The 15779-nt window shown below is 55.1% G+C and overlaps 1 protein-coding gene across 2 annotated transcripts in view; it reads right to left on the reverse strand.

The window, feature by feature from the left end:
• Window positions 1-15779, reverse strand: part of WHRN (whirlin) — an 87426-nt gene that overhangs the window by 14693 nt on the left and 56954 nt on the right. For both annotated transcript variants that reach the window (XM_069474582.1, XM_069474581.1), the window contains exons 4-7: window positions 6780-6982; window positions 5712-5748; window positions 4383-4595; window positions 3486-3695 (exon numbers count right to left, since the gene is read on the reverse strand). In XM_069474582.1, coding sequence (XP_069330683.1) covers window positions 3486-3695; window positions 4383-4595; window positions 5712-5748; window positions 6780-6982 — 663 coding nt within the window. The remainder of the gene's footprint in view (window positions 1-3485; window positions 3696-4382; window positions 4596-5711; window positions 5749-6779; window positions 6983-15779) is intronic.

Consider the following 15779-nt stretch of genomic DNA (forward strand, 5'->3'; position numbering starts at 1 on the left):
CTGCTCTCATGCAGCTGGTGGTCACGGATGGTAACTGGGGGACTTGTACAGCTTATCAGAATCTGATGAGACAAGAGCTGTGACTAAAGGAAGCCAGGGGCTGGGAGGAGCCAGGGGTGAAAATCACCTCCCTTGAGAAGATCAGGGAAATCTCGGAAGAAGTGGCATCTAAGCTAAGGGCGAAAGCACACATAGGAGACAGTCAGGCCATATGAACTGGGAAGGAGAACAGTCTAGACAGACAGCATATGGCATATGCAAAGGCCAAGAGGTCTCTCAACCTCATTTTACAGATCCCAAAACTGAGCTCAGAGAGGTGGAGCTACTTCCTGAGGTCACACAGGAAGGAAGTGGCAGAGCTGGGATTTGAGCGGAGGGCATTCTCCCTCCAAAGCCCGAGGAAGCCTGACCCACAGGTGACCAGGAGAGACAGTGAGCACCAGGAAGAATCCCCGGTCCCCGCCAGGGCTGGGTGCAGACGTAAGGGGGTGGCAGGAAGGGCCACGACCCCCACCCTCCGCTCTGGCTAAGGGATGCCCACAGTCCCCACCCGCAGGAAGGACGGTACCTCCATCAGGTCTATAAGCCACAGCAGCCGCTCCTGGGGAGGAAGGGTGAGCAAAAGGCAAAAAGAAAAATACATGAAATAAATATTGGGGAATGGGTGGGCACAGCAACAACCCCTTCCCAAAACGCACACACACACACACACACACACACACACACGCACGCAAAATAAACATGATTCTCCAAATCCCTGTTCTATTACCTTGAAGGCTTTGGGCAGGAACAAAGGAGGGCGAGGGGAAGGGAGAGCCCCCCTGCCGTAACCGGCACCCCCTCACGCTGCCTGCCTCCCTGAAGGAAAGGGGGCAGGTCCCCCTGCTCTGAGCAATGACACTTGGCCCTGACAGAAGGGCCTTCAGGAGGTGGTCATGCACCTTGGGGCACGGCTGGGACCATTAATCCTATTTGGCAGACGGAAAGACGGGCTCAGAGCAGGGAAGTGAATTGTCCAAGGTCACACCTGCTAATGAAAGACAGAGCTTCAAGGAGCATCCTGTTTGGAAGCCTCGATCAGAGAAGGCCTGGATTTCAGGGGGGCCCACGCCCTGTGAGGCAGAGAAGCGGAGTCTGTGGAATGGAGCCCTGGGCCGTGCAGGTGGAGGGCACCTAGGTGGGACGAAGGTCAGAGGAGCAGTGGCCGTCCCTCGGCCTAGCGCTTCCCAGAGCCTCCAAGTGGCCCTGGACGCAAATCTCCAGGTGGTCTCCCCAGCCAGGCTGAGGCACGTCAGCAAGAACTGAGGCCTCCCCTGCCCGGGGGTGTGGGCAGCTTTCCTGGGGTGCTGGTGCTAGAGGTTACTCCTCCTGGGCCCACGGGCATCCTCCTAACAAGCTGGGGGACGTGCTATGACTACCCCACTGCACGTGAGGAAACCGAGGCACCCCGAGGTGAAGTAGCTTTTCCACACTAACTCTCCTGCCTGCACTTGTTCTTAGAACCCACCTCCGGGAGCTCGTGCTGGTCCAGTCCCAACCCTGACACGCATGCGCTACCCGGTGGGTCGCGGACTCTCACAGCAACCAGTTCTCAGACTGATTCCCACCTCAGCAACGTGGGGAGGGGCTTCAGGACCACCCTTTTCATCTGTCCCCAAAAGACACAAAACCATCCTACGGCCTTTCTGAGGTCTGTCTTCCCCAGGGTGCCCCAATCTACAGGGAGAGCCCCTCTGGCAGGGCAGGGTCAACTGTCCAGCTGGGGCCCAGACTGGCCAGGGGCAGTGGTTCTCAGGTAGGAGACAGCCCCCTGGGTTGGGACAAGGTCCCTGCAGGACAGTGCTGAGCAGGGGGCTCCTGGGACCCCTGCCCAAAGCCCTTCTCAGGAGTGATGGTCACCTGATACCTCCTAGACCCCCTGGCCTGATCTGCCCTCAAGGGGCCAGCAGGGACCAAGGGGAAAGTGAAGCCCAGGGAGGCTGACTTTGAACCTAGGTCTCCAGCCGCCCAGACAAAGATACACCCCATCCCACCCACTGTATCTTTCATCCCTGATTCTAAAGGGATCGACAGTCTGCAATTCCCCAGGTGTTACAGCCGTGGCTCACGGATCCCAAAGCCCCACCACGTGGGCATTAGCAAGAATAATTTAGGGAGAAACGGCCATCAGGCCGAGGCCCTGCACCCTGAAATCAGCTCATCACCTGGGTGCCACATCCAAGCGTGTGCTCAGAGCCAAACATGCTGCCTGGGGTGGAGGACGGCCTCCTCCCCACCCCCAGAAGTCCTGAACCATGAAACGGCCTCCGTTGCAGCCATGCCCAGCCATAGAGAATGCACGGCAACTTCCGGGGTCATCCCAGGAAGGGGATGAGCACCCTTGGGGATGATGGTGACTCGGGACGGTAGGGATGGGCATAGAGGAGCAGAAGATACCCCCAGAAACCCAGAGCCCCAGAGCCAAAGAAGAGTCACACTGGGAGATGGGGTCTGCAAAAGAAAGAGGTGCACACTCCTGGGCTGTTTCCTGGCAGCTGCGAGCTCACCTCGCCGGTTGACCACATGTGTCTGCAACCTTGACATCCGTGCACCCCCTTGAGCAACTGCTCCCCCTGTCCAAGGGAACAACTAATGCTGTGTCTGTCTCGAGTCTGAGAACCACCAGTAAGAGCTCCCGGTTCAGCATCTGGGAGCAATGGCGCTTAAGAAACCCCACTTCCTCCCTCCCTTTCCATGGAGGAGAGGGATGGATGACCCAAGGGCAAGAAATGGGAGCGTGGGGGACGGTGAGCAGCCAGGCTGGCTCTCCCGGCCTCCAGCCCTGACTCTCCCACCACGTGGACGTTAGTGGCCGCTTGTTTCCCCAGGAGGATAAGCTGGCATGTCCTCCTGCCCCTTCCTCGCAAAGGCCTCCTGGGATTTGCCTCCAAGCATCCTGGGGGCAAAGCCACACCCTGAGATGGACCAGACGCTTTTCTGGGGGGCCGGTGAGTCTGCAGGAAAGTCAAGCTGGGCTTGGGGCTCCACAGACAACAGGGTGGCCCTTTGGGGAAAACAGAAATCACCGTCCAACTCACCATGGCCACTGCCACTTACCGAGAGCTCAGCAGGAGCCGGGCACCCTGCCACACGCGTCGCTGTGCTTCCTCATTTGATCCTCCCACGGACTGTAATTATTTTTCCCACCTATCTAATGACCTGTTTTTTCCCTTTTCTCCCCCAGCCCTTGGCCCCCCAGACTGTGAGCCCCATGAGGCAGGGCCACGTCTCTCTCGTCCACCAGGGGTCCCGCACAGCCCATGCCTGCAGCGGGCACTCAGCAGCTACCAGCTTGTCGCAGGTGGAGAGGCTGAGGCTCACAGAGGCGAGGCACAGGGCAGGTAGGTGGTGGTGCTGGGATCCGAACTCAGATTGGTCTCACTCCAAAGCCAGTATCTTAACTCTGCCCCGGCTGCCAAGCCAGGGACGGGGCAGGGGCAGCTCACCCTGGCGGAGCTGACAGTGGTGGAGGTGCCGTGGCTGCCCGTGGACGATCCTGTGTCACTGTAGGAGACCATGGAGTATGTGTCCCCGGCCCCAGGGCCCGGGGGCTGCCGTGCCTTCATGGACTCGATCTCGCGCCTCAGCACCAGGTGGTCGAAGCGGTCTAGGTCTTGCGGGGAAATGGTGCCTCTCACCTCGGACAGGAGTGAGAACTGGAGTGGGGACAAGAGGGGCACTCAGCAGGTCCCCCCCCTGCTGCCCTCCCTCCTTAACCATCTATGGCTCTCCAGTGCCCTCAGGAGAAAGTCCAACACCTTCAACTGGACACCGGGCCCAGCATGATCTGACTGCTGCTTCCTGGTCACCTCCTTAGCATGCACACATGACTGTGACTCCCCGAACACACCTCGTTTCACGCCACAAAGCCTGTGGCTGTCCCTTCCCTCTACTTGTCTCTAATCAGATCTTCCAAAATGTAACCCCTCCCAGTGGACTAAATTATTTCCTCCTTCGTGCAGCTCCTGAACCTCACACCGACTTCGCTAGAGCAGCGTTCTCAAAGCTGGCAGCACAGCAAGTCACCTGGGGGCTTGGGAAAACTGCCTTCCCCCGATGTGAAGCGTTAACCCGCCGGGGGTGGGGCCTGGCACTGCTTTTTTGAAGCACAATCCAGGTGATGCTAAATGTGCACCCAGTGTTGGACACCAATCACGGGTACTTTGTTTCCCCCCGGAGTCCGGGAGCTTTCCAGAGGCAAGGGCTGCCTCGGTCCCAGTCTCTGCTCAGGGTTCAGTTCAGGCCTGACTCCCTGTAGGATGCCAGGGGGGACAGAGGGAGGTGGGGAAGGATGCAGAGGCCCCCGGGAAGCCGAGGCCAGGCCAGAGGAGGGGTGCGGTCACCTTGGCGTGGGTGTTGAGCAGCTCGAACAGCGCCATGACCAGGGCCTCCACGGAGACGCTGCCGCCGCGGTACTGGTCCAGGTAGTAGGCCATGGTGGCGCGCTCCTGCTCGTTCAGCAGGTGCCGCGCCTGCTCCTCCAGCAGCACCCGCGTCTGGTTCCCCAGGCTGCTCAGGGTCACCTGCGAGCCGGCGGGGCCCTTATAAAACCCCGGCTGAAAGACAGAAAGACAGAGGCCGGGAATGCTGGGCTGCTCTGGGGCCCAGGGGCCGAGCCAAGCCAGCAGCAGCACTGCAGAGGGACGGCGCGGTTTCCAGAGGCCCCCACTCGGTGGTCTCGGCATGCACGGGAACCCCCAGGAGGCATCGTGACAGGTGGCCTCATCCGGTCACAAAGGGCTCACACGGCACTTTGTTATCTCATCCGATCCCTGCAACCATCTGAGTCGAGCAATATTATCAGGGTTCAATAGCTCCCTTGGTAAACTAGATATGATAATAGTAACTATGTTTACAAACCATAGCTCAGATGTGCACACGTGCTCCCGCCCCCATCACCAGCTGTCTGCCCTCTGGTCCCCTCTGCCCTGTCCCCTACACGGAGCTGCTGCAGCGATCTCGTGAAAGCACACACCTCTGGTGTTGCTCCCTGCTTAAAGGCCTTCAATGGCATCCCGCTATTTTAGGTTAGAAGCTGAGCCTGTCACGGTGGCCCGCAAAGCCCCGCGTGATCTGGCCGTCCTGCCCGCTGCTGTCTTGCTCCCGAGATCCCCACGCTCCCCTTTCTTCTGCTCTTCCAGCAAGCCAAGGCCCTCGCTGCCTCAGGGCCTCGGACCTGTGCTGTTCCCTCGGACTGGCTCATCCCTTCCCTGCCCCACCGACTTTGATCCTGCCAACTTGCATTTAATGTTTAGTTCACCGCTCAAGGGTTGTGTCACCACCTCAGTGAGGGCGGTCCATGCCCTGTCCCTCTGTCCTCCCACCCCGCCAACGTTAGGCATCTCGTCTCTTATTCTCTCTCCTAAGCCCCAGCACCCGCCTGGATGGGAATGAGCATCTTTTCGAGTTCGATATTTGTTTGAAGGTCTGTTTGGTTTTTCCACCTCCTCCACAGGGTGTAACCTCCGTGACAGCAGGGACCTGGTCCGTTCCGTTTGCTGCCGTGAACCCTGGTGCCAGGGGTGGTGCCCGGAACCTGGCAGGCACACAGGAGCTTGGAGGGTGGGGTGGGCGGACAGTCGGGGGCCGTGCAAGCTGCCAGCACCCTCTGCCTGGCCGGAGCTCGCCACGGGGGCTACGATGGAGCAGAGACACCCTACGGGACACCCTACCTTGTCTGTCCCTTCTGTTGTGAGGTCTGCGGGAAGCCTGTGGGGAGAGAGAACATCTTCAGGGGCACGTCTGAGGAGTTCAAATGGGCACAAGCAAGGGAAAGGCTGATTTGGAGCAGGAAGAGCGAAGCTTTGAGAGAACCGTGCATTGTGGCCACCATTTGCCACCAGCTTGGTTCAGGGGCCACTCAGGGGCACGTGAACCCCTGGAGAGACGAGCAGTTCCAGCCTAGCCTCCCAATCCGCGTGTGGACAGCAGATCCAAAACCACCCGCGGTGGGCTCCTGCGTTGTGGCCAACCCCGCAGGGCCAGGCAGGTAACGCCCGGAGTGGAGAGAAGAAACGGTGACTGACAGGTGACCTCGGGGCCAGGCCAAGCCTGGGGATGGCGGCGATGGGCAAAGCGGAGACCCCAGATGCAGCCTGCAGGTGCGGCTCGGCCTCAGCCCACGCGGGCTCAGGCTGCCAGACTTCCTGGCTTCTAAGAATCACCCAGAAACCTAGTTTTTTATATGAAATCTGATGTCTTTTTAAATGTTGGCAACTAATCGAAAAAATGCACACTACTGTGCAGGTGAAAGGGAGGAAGAGGGGGAGAGAAAAAGAGAAAGATGCTCTGGGGTGTATCTGGCCCAGGGCCAGGCTGAGACTTCTGATGTAGACCAAAAGGGAACAGGTCACACTATAGGCGACTATGCAGCCACTTGGCAACTGTATCCCATGTTGTGACTTCCAAGACCCCTTCATGCAAATTAACCAGGGGATCCTCATGAAGAGGTCTGGGGTGGGGCAGGGTTATGACCCCACTTTTAGGTGGAGCAAGGCAGGATTGAAGACTGAGCTAAGTGATGTGCCTGAGGGCAAATGAATGAGAGCTGGGTGGTGTAGTTCAGCTTTCCAGAGGGAAACTGAGGCCAGGAGAGGAGAGAGAGGAGCCCAGGTCATGCCCTGTAAATGAAAGGGGCCCTGGCATTGGGACCCCAGGCTCTGAGAGCGGGTGTGGTGGGGGGATGGGAGGGGCTGTCTCCAGCTTTCAGACGTGGCCTGGGGGTGCGCAAGTCTCCAGACCCTGCTGAGTTCGCCGCGGTCTCTCCAATCCGGGAGCTGGCGATCCACTTGGTCTCGTCCACGGTGGTGCGGGCATGGGGCAGCCTCCCGACGTCCTTCACTGTCAGGATGAGGTGCCGGGACGACTTGAGCAGCTGCACTGCCTCGTCGTGCAGGATGTTGAGAAAGCTGCGCCCGTTCACCTCCAGAATCTGGTCCCCAACCTGCGAGACCACCACACAACACAGTTAGGCCAGGGGCTTCACACCCTGATCCCGATTCTCTTGGCAGCCCGCCAAGGAGGTCATCCAGACGCAGAGAGGTTATGCGGGCGCCTGAGGATCACACAGCAGGTCAACAGCAGGGCTGGCCTTCTAATCCTGACCCTGAGCCCATGCCCTTGTCACTAGAAGGGGGCACCTTCCTGTGACCCAGCAACGGCTTTGAGGGGTGGGTCCACAAGGACATTCCCAAGGGTCCCCTGATCAAGAAATAAGTCATCTCATTGGGGGTTTTGGGGGTGGATCTAGGGGTAGAATGAGGTGAGAACTGTGAAGTCAGACTTCCAATATTTTCCTTCTACACCAGAGATTTTTACCTCGAGCATGCATTCTGCTATTGCCTTAAAAATGCAAACAACACTTTCATTTACTAAAGAAAAAAGCAATAAATGAAGAAACTAGCCTCCCATTAAAGTGATACATACTGCTTGGATTCTTACAACAAGCAGGCAGTTTTATTTTGTATTAATAGTTAAAAAATAAAAGCACTTTTTATGAAAGAATTAAAAAATAGAGCCCATCCCCCCCAAAAAACCCCAAACCTTCCAATAAAAATAAATGTGACAAAAATAGAAGAGATTGGAAGGGAAGATGCCGCAGTGTATGATGCGGCTCCTTTGAAAGACCTGCGGCACCTTTAAGCTCTCAGGGCTCTCTCTTGCAGATGGGGCAACTGAGGCATGAGGGTGGGAAGGGGCTGCCCAGGGTTAGATTGTGGCCTTGAAGGGCAGCCCCGCAATGCCAGTTACTCTCGGCTGGTTTTTCCTCTCCCCAGCTTCCCAGCCTTCTGACTGCACAGGATCAACTCCCGTGGCTTTACCCAGCGATTTTCAAAACAAGATTTGAGCCAAAGGGGAGCTTGAGGTGAGAAGATGTGAAGACAAGGCTGAGAACCAAAAGCCTGGTGCCGTTTCCTGCCTTGCCTTGAGCACATCACCTGCAGCTGGGAGTTCCCAGTGCAGGAAGTGGTTGCAAATGCAGACTTTCCCTCTCCTCCTGCACCTGCTGTGATGTGCTTGGGGGGCGGGGGCTGTCGCTGCCTCTGCCTCCAGGACCCCAGGCAGAGCGGGCTGTCTGCGCTGCATTTCAAGCGTTCATCACCACGGACTGCATGCCTACTGTGTGCCGGGCTCTGTGCTGGGCAGGACAGCCTGTCCCTGCCCCATGTGGCTCACAGTTGCGAGTGGGCTCACTTTCGTGCTATCGTTGGGTTTCCCCATCAGCCTCTCCACACTATATCCCAGGGCCCGGCACACAGTGGGAACTCAATAAAAAATCACCCAGTGAATAAAAAGACATGCATTCCCATCCATGCCAACTCCAGGACCTTCTCTGTCATGGCCCAGCAGGGACAAGCACATCACACCAGCCTTGTTTGTCCCTTGACATGTTTCTCCTTACCTAGTATCCCCACCATCCTAAGCCTCAGGAAACTGAGGCCCAGAAAGTTTAAACACAGATTGTGGCCACAGAGCTAGTGAAGAGGAGCGTTAGAGTCAGGCTGGCCCCCAGGTCCATCTGCTTTCTACTACTGGGCTCCTGCCAGAAGCTTTGTTTGGGGACCGTGTGGTATCACCTCAAACCCAGTGCACCCAAAGCTACCGTCCCACCATCCTTCCCTGGCTCTGCCTGCAGCAGCCAGATCTAAAAACCTGATGCCATCACCGACTCTGCCTGCACTCACTCCCCCGAGTAGAGCCTCCAGCAAGTCCCTTCCTCCACCCCCAGCAGCTCCCTTCCCTGGGTCCCCACCTGCTCCCTCTCCAGTTCCTGAGCCAGCATCCTCCTCACTGTGCATTTCCATCTGACCTGGCCACAGACACGGTGCCAGGTTAAGTTCATCAACTTTTGGCTTTCATGACATCCTCCCTGCTTAAAACCTCCATAGGGCCCCCAAAGGAGGCAGCAAAGCGCTATGGCTAAGCATTTCAAAGACCATCAGACCTGGGTTCAAATCCTGGCTGTGCTACTTCCATGCCATGTGACCCCACGAATCCTGCAATAGCTTTTGTGCCTCACTTTCCTGGGGTATAAAAAGGTCTGTATTCCCAGTGACTCGGGAGGCTGAGGCAGGAGGATCCCTCGAGCCCAGGAGTTCAAGCCTGCAGTGAGCTATGATGATGCCACTGCACTCCAGCCTGGGTGACAGAGCAAGACCCCATCTCTAAAAGAAACAAAGACAGGGGTCCTAGCCCAGGATTGTCCTTCTCCAAATTTCTATAGCCATCAGTATCTGTTTTCCAAATGCCACATGCTTTTACCACTGACCCCAGCAATATCTATAATCCTCTTTCTTGTTTTCTGTGTCTCCGAATTCCCTGGTTGAGAAACCAAGGCTTCCAAGAACTTAGGCAGCCCCTTCTGGTCTCCCTGTAAGGAGCTTAAGATGAGACCTAACATCTGGCTCAGAGCTAGGCACGCAGCAAGTGCTCAATAAATGCGTATGCATGAAGGTGTGGATATTGCCAGTTCCCACCTGGGGAAGGGCCTCTGCAGCCCCCTCCTCACCTCTCCCTCTGACGCTAAGAGGCAGAGCTGCAGTGAAGGACAGGACGCTCTCCCGGCACTCAGGCCTTACTGCCAGGCCCCCTCGCACCCAACTAGTTAAACAGCCCGCCCTGCGCCCTGCGGCAGCTCCGCCTCTCAGCTGCCACAGCTGCTCTGAGCTGGAGCCAGCTGCACTTTTCATCTGCTGAACTGCTTTGTTTGCTTAAGTATCCCCCTCGATAGCTTTCGCTTTTGTTGCGCTAAGGGAATCCATTTTAATCTTCCCTTTAACACACCTTCTTTCATCCAGGCAGTTTAATTAGAGGAACCAGTGTCTGAGAGGCCAGATACGTACGGGCATCCTTCTGTGTGCAAGCCTTTCCCGACGGGTCCAGGCCGGGGTAGGGGGCGTGCGGGCAGGGAACAACTCAATTCCACAAGCATCGACCTGGCCTTCTGTGAGGCTGGGGGGAGGCTGCTAGATAAAGTATAGAATGGCCAACCAAACTTGAGCTGCAGGTAAACAGCAAATACTTTAAAGATACACGCATGCCCCAGATATTGCATGGGGCATACACAGACTAAAAAATGTATTTGTCATTTATCTGAAATTCAAATTTAAATGAGCATCCTGCATTTTTATTACCTAAATCTGGCTGCCCTGTGGCAGAGGTGTCAGTGGCTCCTGTAGGGGCTGATTTAGTGCCATGGTTTCCAACCTTCGCTCGCTCTCCCTCACCCTGAGCCGGGCGCCTGCCACTTAAGCAATCTGCGTCCCTTGGATTACCCAGCATGCCACTGGCTCCAGCCTCACCCTAAGCAGTAACATCCGTGAAATCAGGGGTTTGCTGTGCCAGTCACATTTCCCTCACGCCTGTTAAGTAAATACATCCCCACCAGGCTGGTGTGAGGCAGCGTGGAGCTCTTCTGCAATCTAGCCGGGAACAGCCGGAATATGGGAGTCACACTTGGGAGACCCCAACCTCCTGGGGGACGTGGGCCCATCTTCCCAATCTCTTCAATCCTCTTCTGCCTCTTCCTCCTCCAGGGCCTATTTTCAAGCCATTTCTAGGCAGGCTTAGCTTCAGGGTCTCCACGAGGCCCTCCCCAGCTTCTGAATTGATCTAAGTTATTCCCATTTTTCTGTGCCTAGATCGCTCTCATTTCTTCTACTTGTTGGGAAGCTTCCCTGGGTCCAGAATGAGGTCAGGATAGCTGCCTGCCTGCTCGCTGTGATTTAGAGCTCACAGGCCACTTTCAAACAAGTCCAGCATCTCCCCTGCTGCCCACAGCAGCCCGGGGGGCGGCCACCGGGGTGTGCAGTCCCACCATCCACTGCAGCCCCGAGTTTTAAAGCCAGGCAACCGTGACAAAGTAGCTGAATGGCCCTGCACAGCTCTCAAGTACACGTTGAGTCTCAGTTTTCTCACCTGGGAGATGGGTGTGACACTACCAACAGTTCCTGGGCAGCTGTGAGAATGAAACGGGACCACCCCATATGGAGACAGAGCCTGAGACAAGCAAGGGCTTTTGATAGCTCTTCATTCGCTTCCCTTCCAAAGGGAGATGGGTTCAGAGATGTCAAGAGGCCTGCTTGATGTGAACCAGCATTTGAGCACAACCGTCTCATCTGCTTCCTACCACCCTGAGCCACCTTCACCCCAGCACCGCGCTGGCACACGGGAGATGTTTAGTAGATGGTGAGCAGATGGGGAGACCTGTCCTTCCTCCTCTCTCGGTCTCACTTCCATTCGTCTCCCCTTTTCCCTTGGTTTGTGCAACGTGAATTTGGAGGTGGCATGTTTAAAGGTCTCAATCTTGCTCTTTCCCAAAGAAACACTAAGAGCTCTATTTGTTCATTGCAATCTGGCTTTTTCCTACCCACTGAAGCCAACTCGAAGTTGGATGACATATAAGTAAACAAGGCAAAAAATAAAGAGGCAAAGATGCCGCCTCTGTCAGGGCCTTCCCAGGGGCCTCCTGCAGATGGGGAGACCGAGGCCCAGACAGGACAGGGACGTGCCTAGGACCGCAGAGCGAGCAGTGGCAAAGCCCAGACCCTGGGGCTAACCGTGACAACGCTCACACCCCCCAGAACTCACTGGGACGGGACACGCTGGGGAACGGAGAGACGGGCGCAAAGTGTGATCGAGCATCTAATATTGCACAGCCCTCGCGGGCGCTGACGGGGAAGACACGGAAGGATAAACGAATAAAGGTGGCTTGACGTTATTTGTCACCACGGGCGTCCTGTTTATCACCGGTGATGGAGGAGGGCGGCCCGCGGAATGTCCTTCATTTTGAAGTGGAGGAAAGACTCCTCTGTCATCCAAAGCCTGCCGAGTGACAGGCTCGTGTTCTGGACGCCCCGAGGAGAGTGTGAAGGGGCTTCGATGAGGACAGGACGCTGATTTCCCCTGAGCTTGGCCAGCCACCGGGAAGCAGGGAACTCGCGTCCCTCGGGTCTGACGGGGGCCCGGGGCGTGGAGGAGGAGGCCCTTGGAACAGCGGGAGCACTCAGCCAGCCTTGGTGAGCGAGCAGTCCCCCCTTACTCTCTAAGAGACCAGAGGAAAATAATTTTACCATTCTAAGCCCTCCTTCCCTCCAAATGGGAACAAGACCACCAAAGGCTAGTGTGTTACGCAAACTATGCAAAAGGCCATCTGGCTCTGAGCACAGACCCCGGAGTCTAGGTCTAATCCCAGACTCTGCCACCTGCTCACTGTGTGACCTTGGGTAATTTACTTAACTTCTCTGTGCCTCAGCTACCTGCTCTGGAAAATGGCGCCAATATCAGTACCTACCTCATAGGTGAGTTAATACACTTAACCATCACATCCCCAGCACCTAAAACAGTGTCTGGCACAAAGTAGATGCTCAATGAATATTTACTGAATGGACATATGGAAACTCTTGTAAAAGAATATTTAGTATACAGTAGGTGCTCAATAAATGTTAGCTGCATTTCTGGAAGGCAGCTAAGCTCACCACTATACCACCAACGCACTTTAGCTGCATTTTTAAAAACCCACGCTTACCCCTGATGTCACCCTCAATCACTCACCAATTAAATCTTGCAATTCTGTCTCCTCGGAGTCTCCCAGAGCCACCCCCACCCCCCGCCTTTCCGCCAGCCTCCTGCCTGGGCCCTGCCTCTACACGCTGACCACACCCATGAAGCACAGACCGCCATCCCCATTTTACAGATGTGGAGTCTGAGGCCGGGCAGTAAAGTCCTCAGAGCTGGGATTTGGCCTTCGTTCTGCCAGCCAGCAAAACCCCTGCTCGAGCCAATACGAACCTGTCCTTTAAGAAAAGCCAGCCCACCTTCCCTCCACGTCTGATCCTTCTTGGCCCTGGGCTCCATGCCATGCACACAGTAGGCGCTATATGCATGCCTGATGAAGGGAATTAGCGAGAAGAACCCGTGGCAGGCAGCAGGAGCTCCCTCTCCAGAGGTTGTCGGAGAGAAACCCGCCAACAACTCGACCCTCGTGCTGGGCCTGGAGCTGGGAATCCACCTACGGGGCCGTGTGCAGCAGCGCCCGCCATGCTGGGCAAGGACTCTGAGGGAAGCCAAGTTCAGGGCCACGGGCACCACCCTCCCAAGGCTGTACTGAAATGGCTTTTGCAGCTTCAAGCCAGGACCCCACTGATTGCGGCATTACCACAATGAAAATTCAAATTCTATTAAGAGTTTTACAGCAATTATGAATCTTTAATAGTTTTCCATGTCAGGTGTAAAACTTTAATGGGCTGGTTTTTTTTTTTTTCATTCAGTACGTGTGAACCATGCAGTTTTGATGAGACAGCATTAGTTTTTTGCAACAGAAGTCAGTAAACCTTGTTCATATTTTAATAAATTAAAAAGATGAAGGTGAACCCTAAGAAGGTCTCTGGAGCAAGCTCGGGTGAGGGCTGGGTCTGGGCGGGCTCGTCACACAACCCTCCGTGGTTCAGAGCTCTCACAAGGCAGAATTGACCAGAAATGCCGCAGGTGGGACCGGCAAAGCCGCTGACTCCCCACACGGCCCCTGCTTCCTTCTGGTCCCTTCTGCCACGGGCAGGTCTGTCTTGGTACCTGTGTGCTCCTTTCACGACATGGGCAGCCCCCCCGAAGGCCTGCTCAAACCCCCAGAAGTCATCAATGCAGAAACCAAAGCTAGCGCGAAGTCATACCCTGAGTCCAGGTCAGACCTAGGTGGAGAGGCCAGACCTGCGTCCCTCCCCCAGGAAAATCTGGCTTCCAGAGTAAACACAGAAATGACAGGGGCCAAACAGAAAGAAGGACAATGATGGACCCTGAGTGCCTTGCTGAGGCCAGCTACCTTGTACAATTTAGCTCTGAACTTCATACGCACCACACGAGGCACGGAAGGTTCCCTATTTTACAGGTGATGGCAGTGAGGCTCAGAGAGGTGAAGTCACTTGCCCAAGGACACCCAGCAAGCAAGCAGCAGAGCAGCATTTGGAGCTGGCCTGACTGCTATCAGCTACAATGACTCAGAGGCATTCTGAACCAGCACTGCCCAGAATTTTCTGCAATAATGGAAATGTTCCAGAGAGTAGCCACTGCTATTTAAATTTAAATTAAATAAAATTAAATGAAAAATTCACTTCCTTAGTCACACGAGCTCCATTTTGATAGCCACTTGTGACTAGTGGCTTCCGTCCCGAACAACACAGTTCTAGACACAGCCCAAGATGGAACCCCTGACCTGTTCCCATTCCTTCCTCCAAGCCTGATCCCCCTCCAGGGCTCCCCATTTCAGAGCTCAAGCCTAAACCTCCAAATCCACTGGCTCTGTCATAAACCCACTGGATTCTACCTTCCCTTCCAAAGGGACCCTCCACCTCTACTACCTCCACGCTGGTCCCGGCCATCACGGTCTCCCACCTGGACCACTGCCGCAGCCTCCTTAGCGGCCTCCCTGCCTCCGCTTTCACCACCCCCTCTAATACCGTCCCTACATAGCCGAGAGACTGACATAAACCACACATCTGATCTTGTCACCAACCCACCTCCCATCTTCCTCCAAAATTCAACCACATTCGTCATCTCTCAGCTCACTGAAGAGATAGAGCCCTTCCCCTCTCTGCAGATGCTGTTCCTCTGCCCCAAACACTCTCCCCTCCATTCGTCACCTGGATAACACCTACTCAACCTTTAGGTCTTGGCTCCAATGACACCTCTTCCATGAAGCCCTCTGACCGCTCCCTCCAAGGCGGGTGTCACCAATCTTCATCAGGGCCCCCTGCAGCACCTCCCCCCAGTTGGAGATCATGCTGGACTACAGGCGTTGAGTTCAAAGCCAGCGTGCTGCAGCCCCCTTGAACGGCACACGGGAGGCACCCAACAAACGCCTGATGGAATTCGTGAAAGACTGAATAAGTGATTAAATGAGTGAACAAGCAAGCCAGTCCCCGGCTGGTTCCGGTTTCTGCAGACACACAGGAGACATTTTTCCATTTATGTAAAGGTTAAGTGTGACAAGGCCAGGGAGTGTAGGGAGGCTGGGTACATTGCCACCCAGCTCAACAGACTGCGGCAGGGAAAGAGCATCCAATGTTTTCAATCAAAGGGAAGGCAAAGAGGTAAAAACACAAACTACAGCGTGTTTTGATTTTTGTTTTTTGGCGTTTTTTTTTTTTTTTTTTGGCTGGAATCATATTCTGGGAAATGGTGCACATTTAATCTAGCCCCTCATTCTGGAAGAAGGAACACTGGGGTGAGGGGTAGAAGAGGGGTGTCACAAGTTCAAGCCCTCCCAGTCAGTTGCAAAGCTGGCCCGGAACCCAGCCTGCTCATCCACCTGCAAGAATCAGCAAGTTCTCAAGTTCAAGTCCACAGCCTTCCTAGACACAATGGTGACCAGTCGGAAGATAGGATGGAAGGGAAACCCCATTTGTAATAGCAACAGCAGAGGAATAAACTTAGGAATAAACTGAACCAGAACTGTGCAACACCTACGTGGAGCAAACGTCACACACTCCTCAAACACTCAAAGTGGACCCCACAATAGAAAGTCCCCTGTTCTTGGCAAGGGTTGAACATCATCCAGATATCAGTCTCTCTCAGCTCACTTATAAATTGAACATTATCCCAATAAAAACACCAACAAGATTTTGTTACATAAATCAATATAAAAATTCATGCAAAAAAATTGAAATATACATGGAGGAACCTTCAATGCCTATTACTAAGGGGAAGAAGCCAGTCTGACAAGGCTGCACACTGCAGGGGTCCAGCTA

Source organism: Eulemur rufifrons, chromosome 7 (genome assembly GCF_041146395.1).
Source record: "Eulemur rufifrons isolate Redbay chromosome 7, OSU_ERuf_1, whole genome shotgun sequence".
Taxonomy (NCBI): domain Eukaryota; kingdom Metazoa; phylum Chordata; class Mammalia; order Primates; family Lemuridae; genus Eulemur; species Eulemur rufifrons.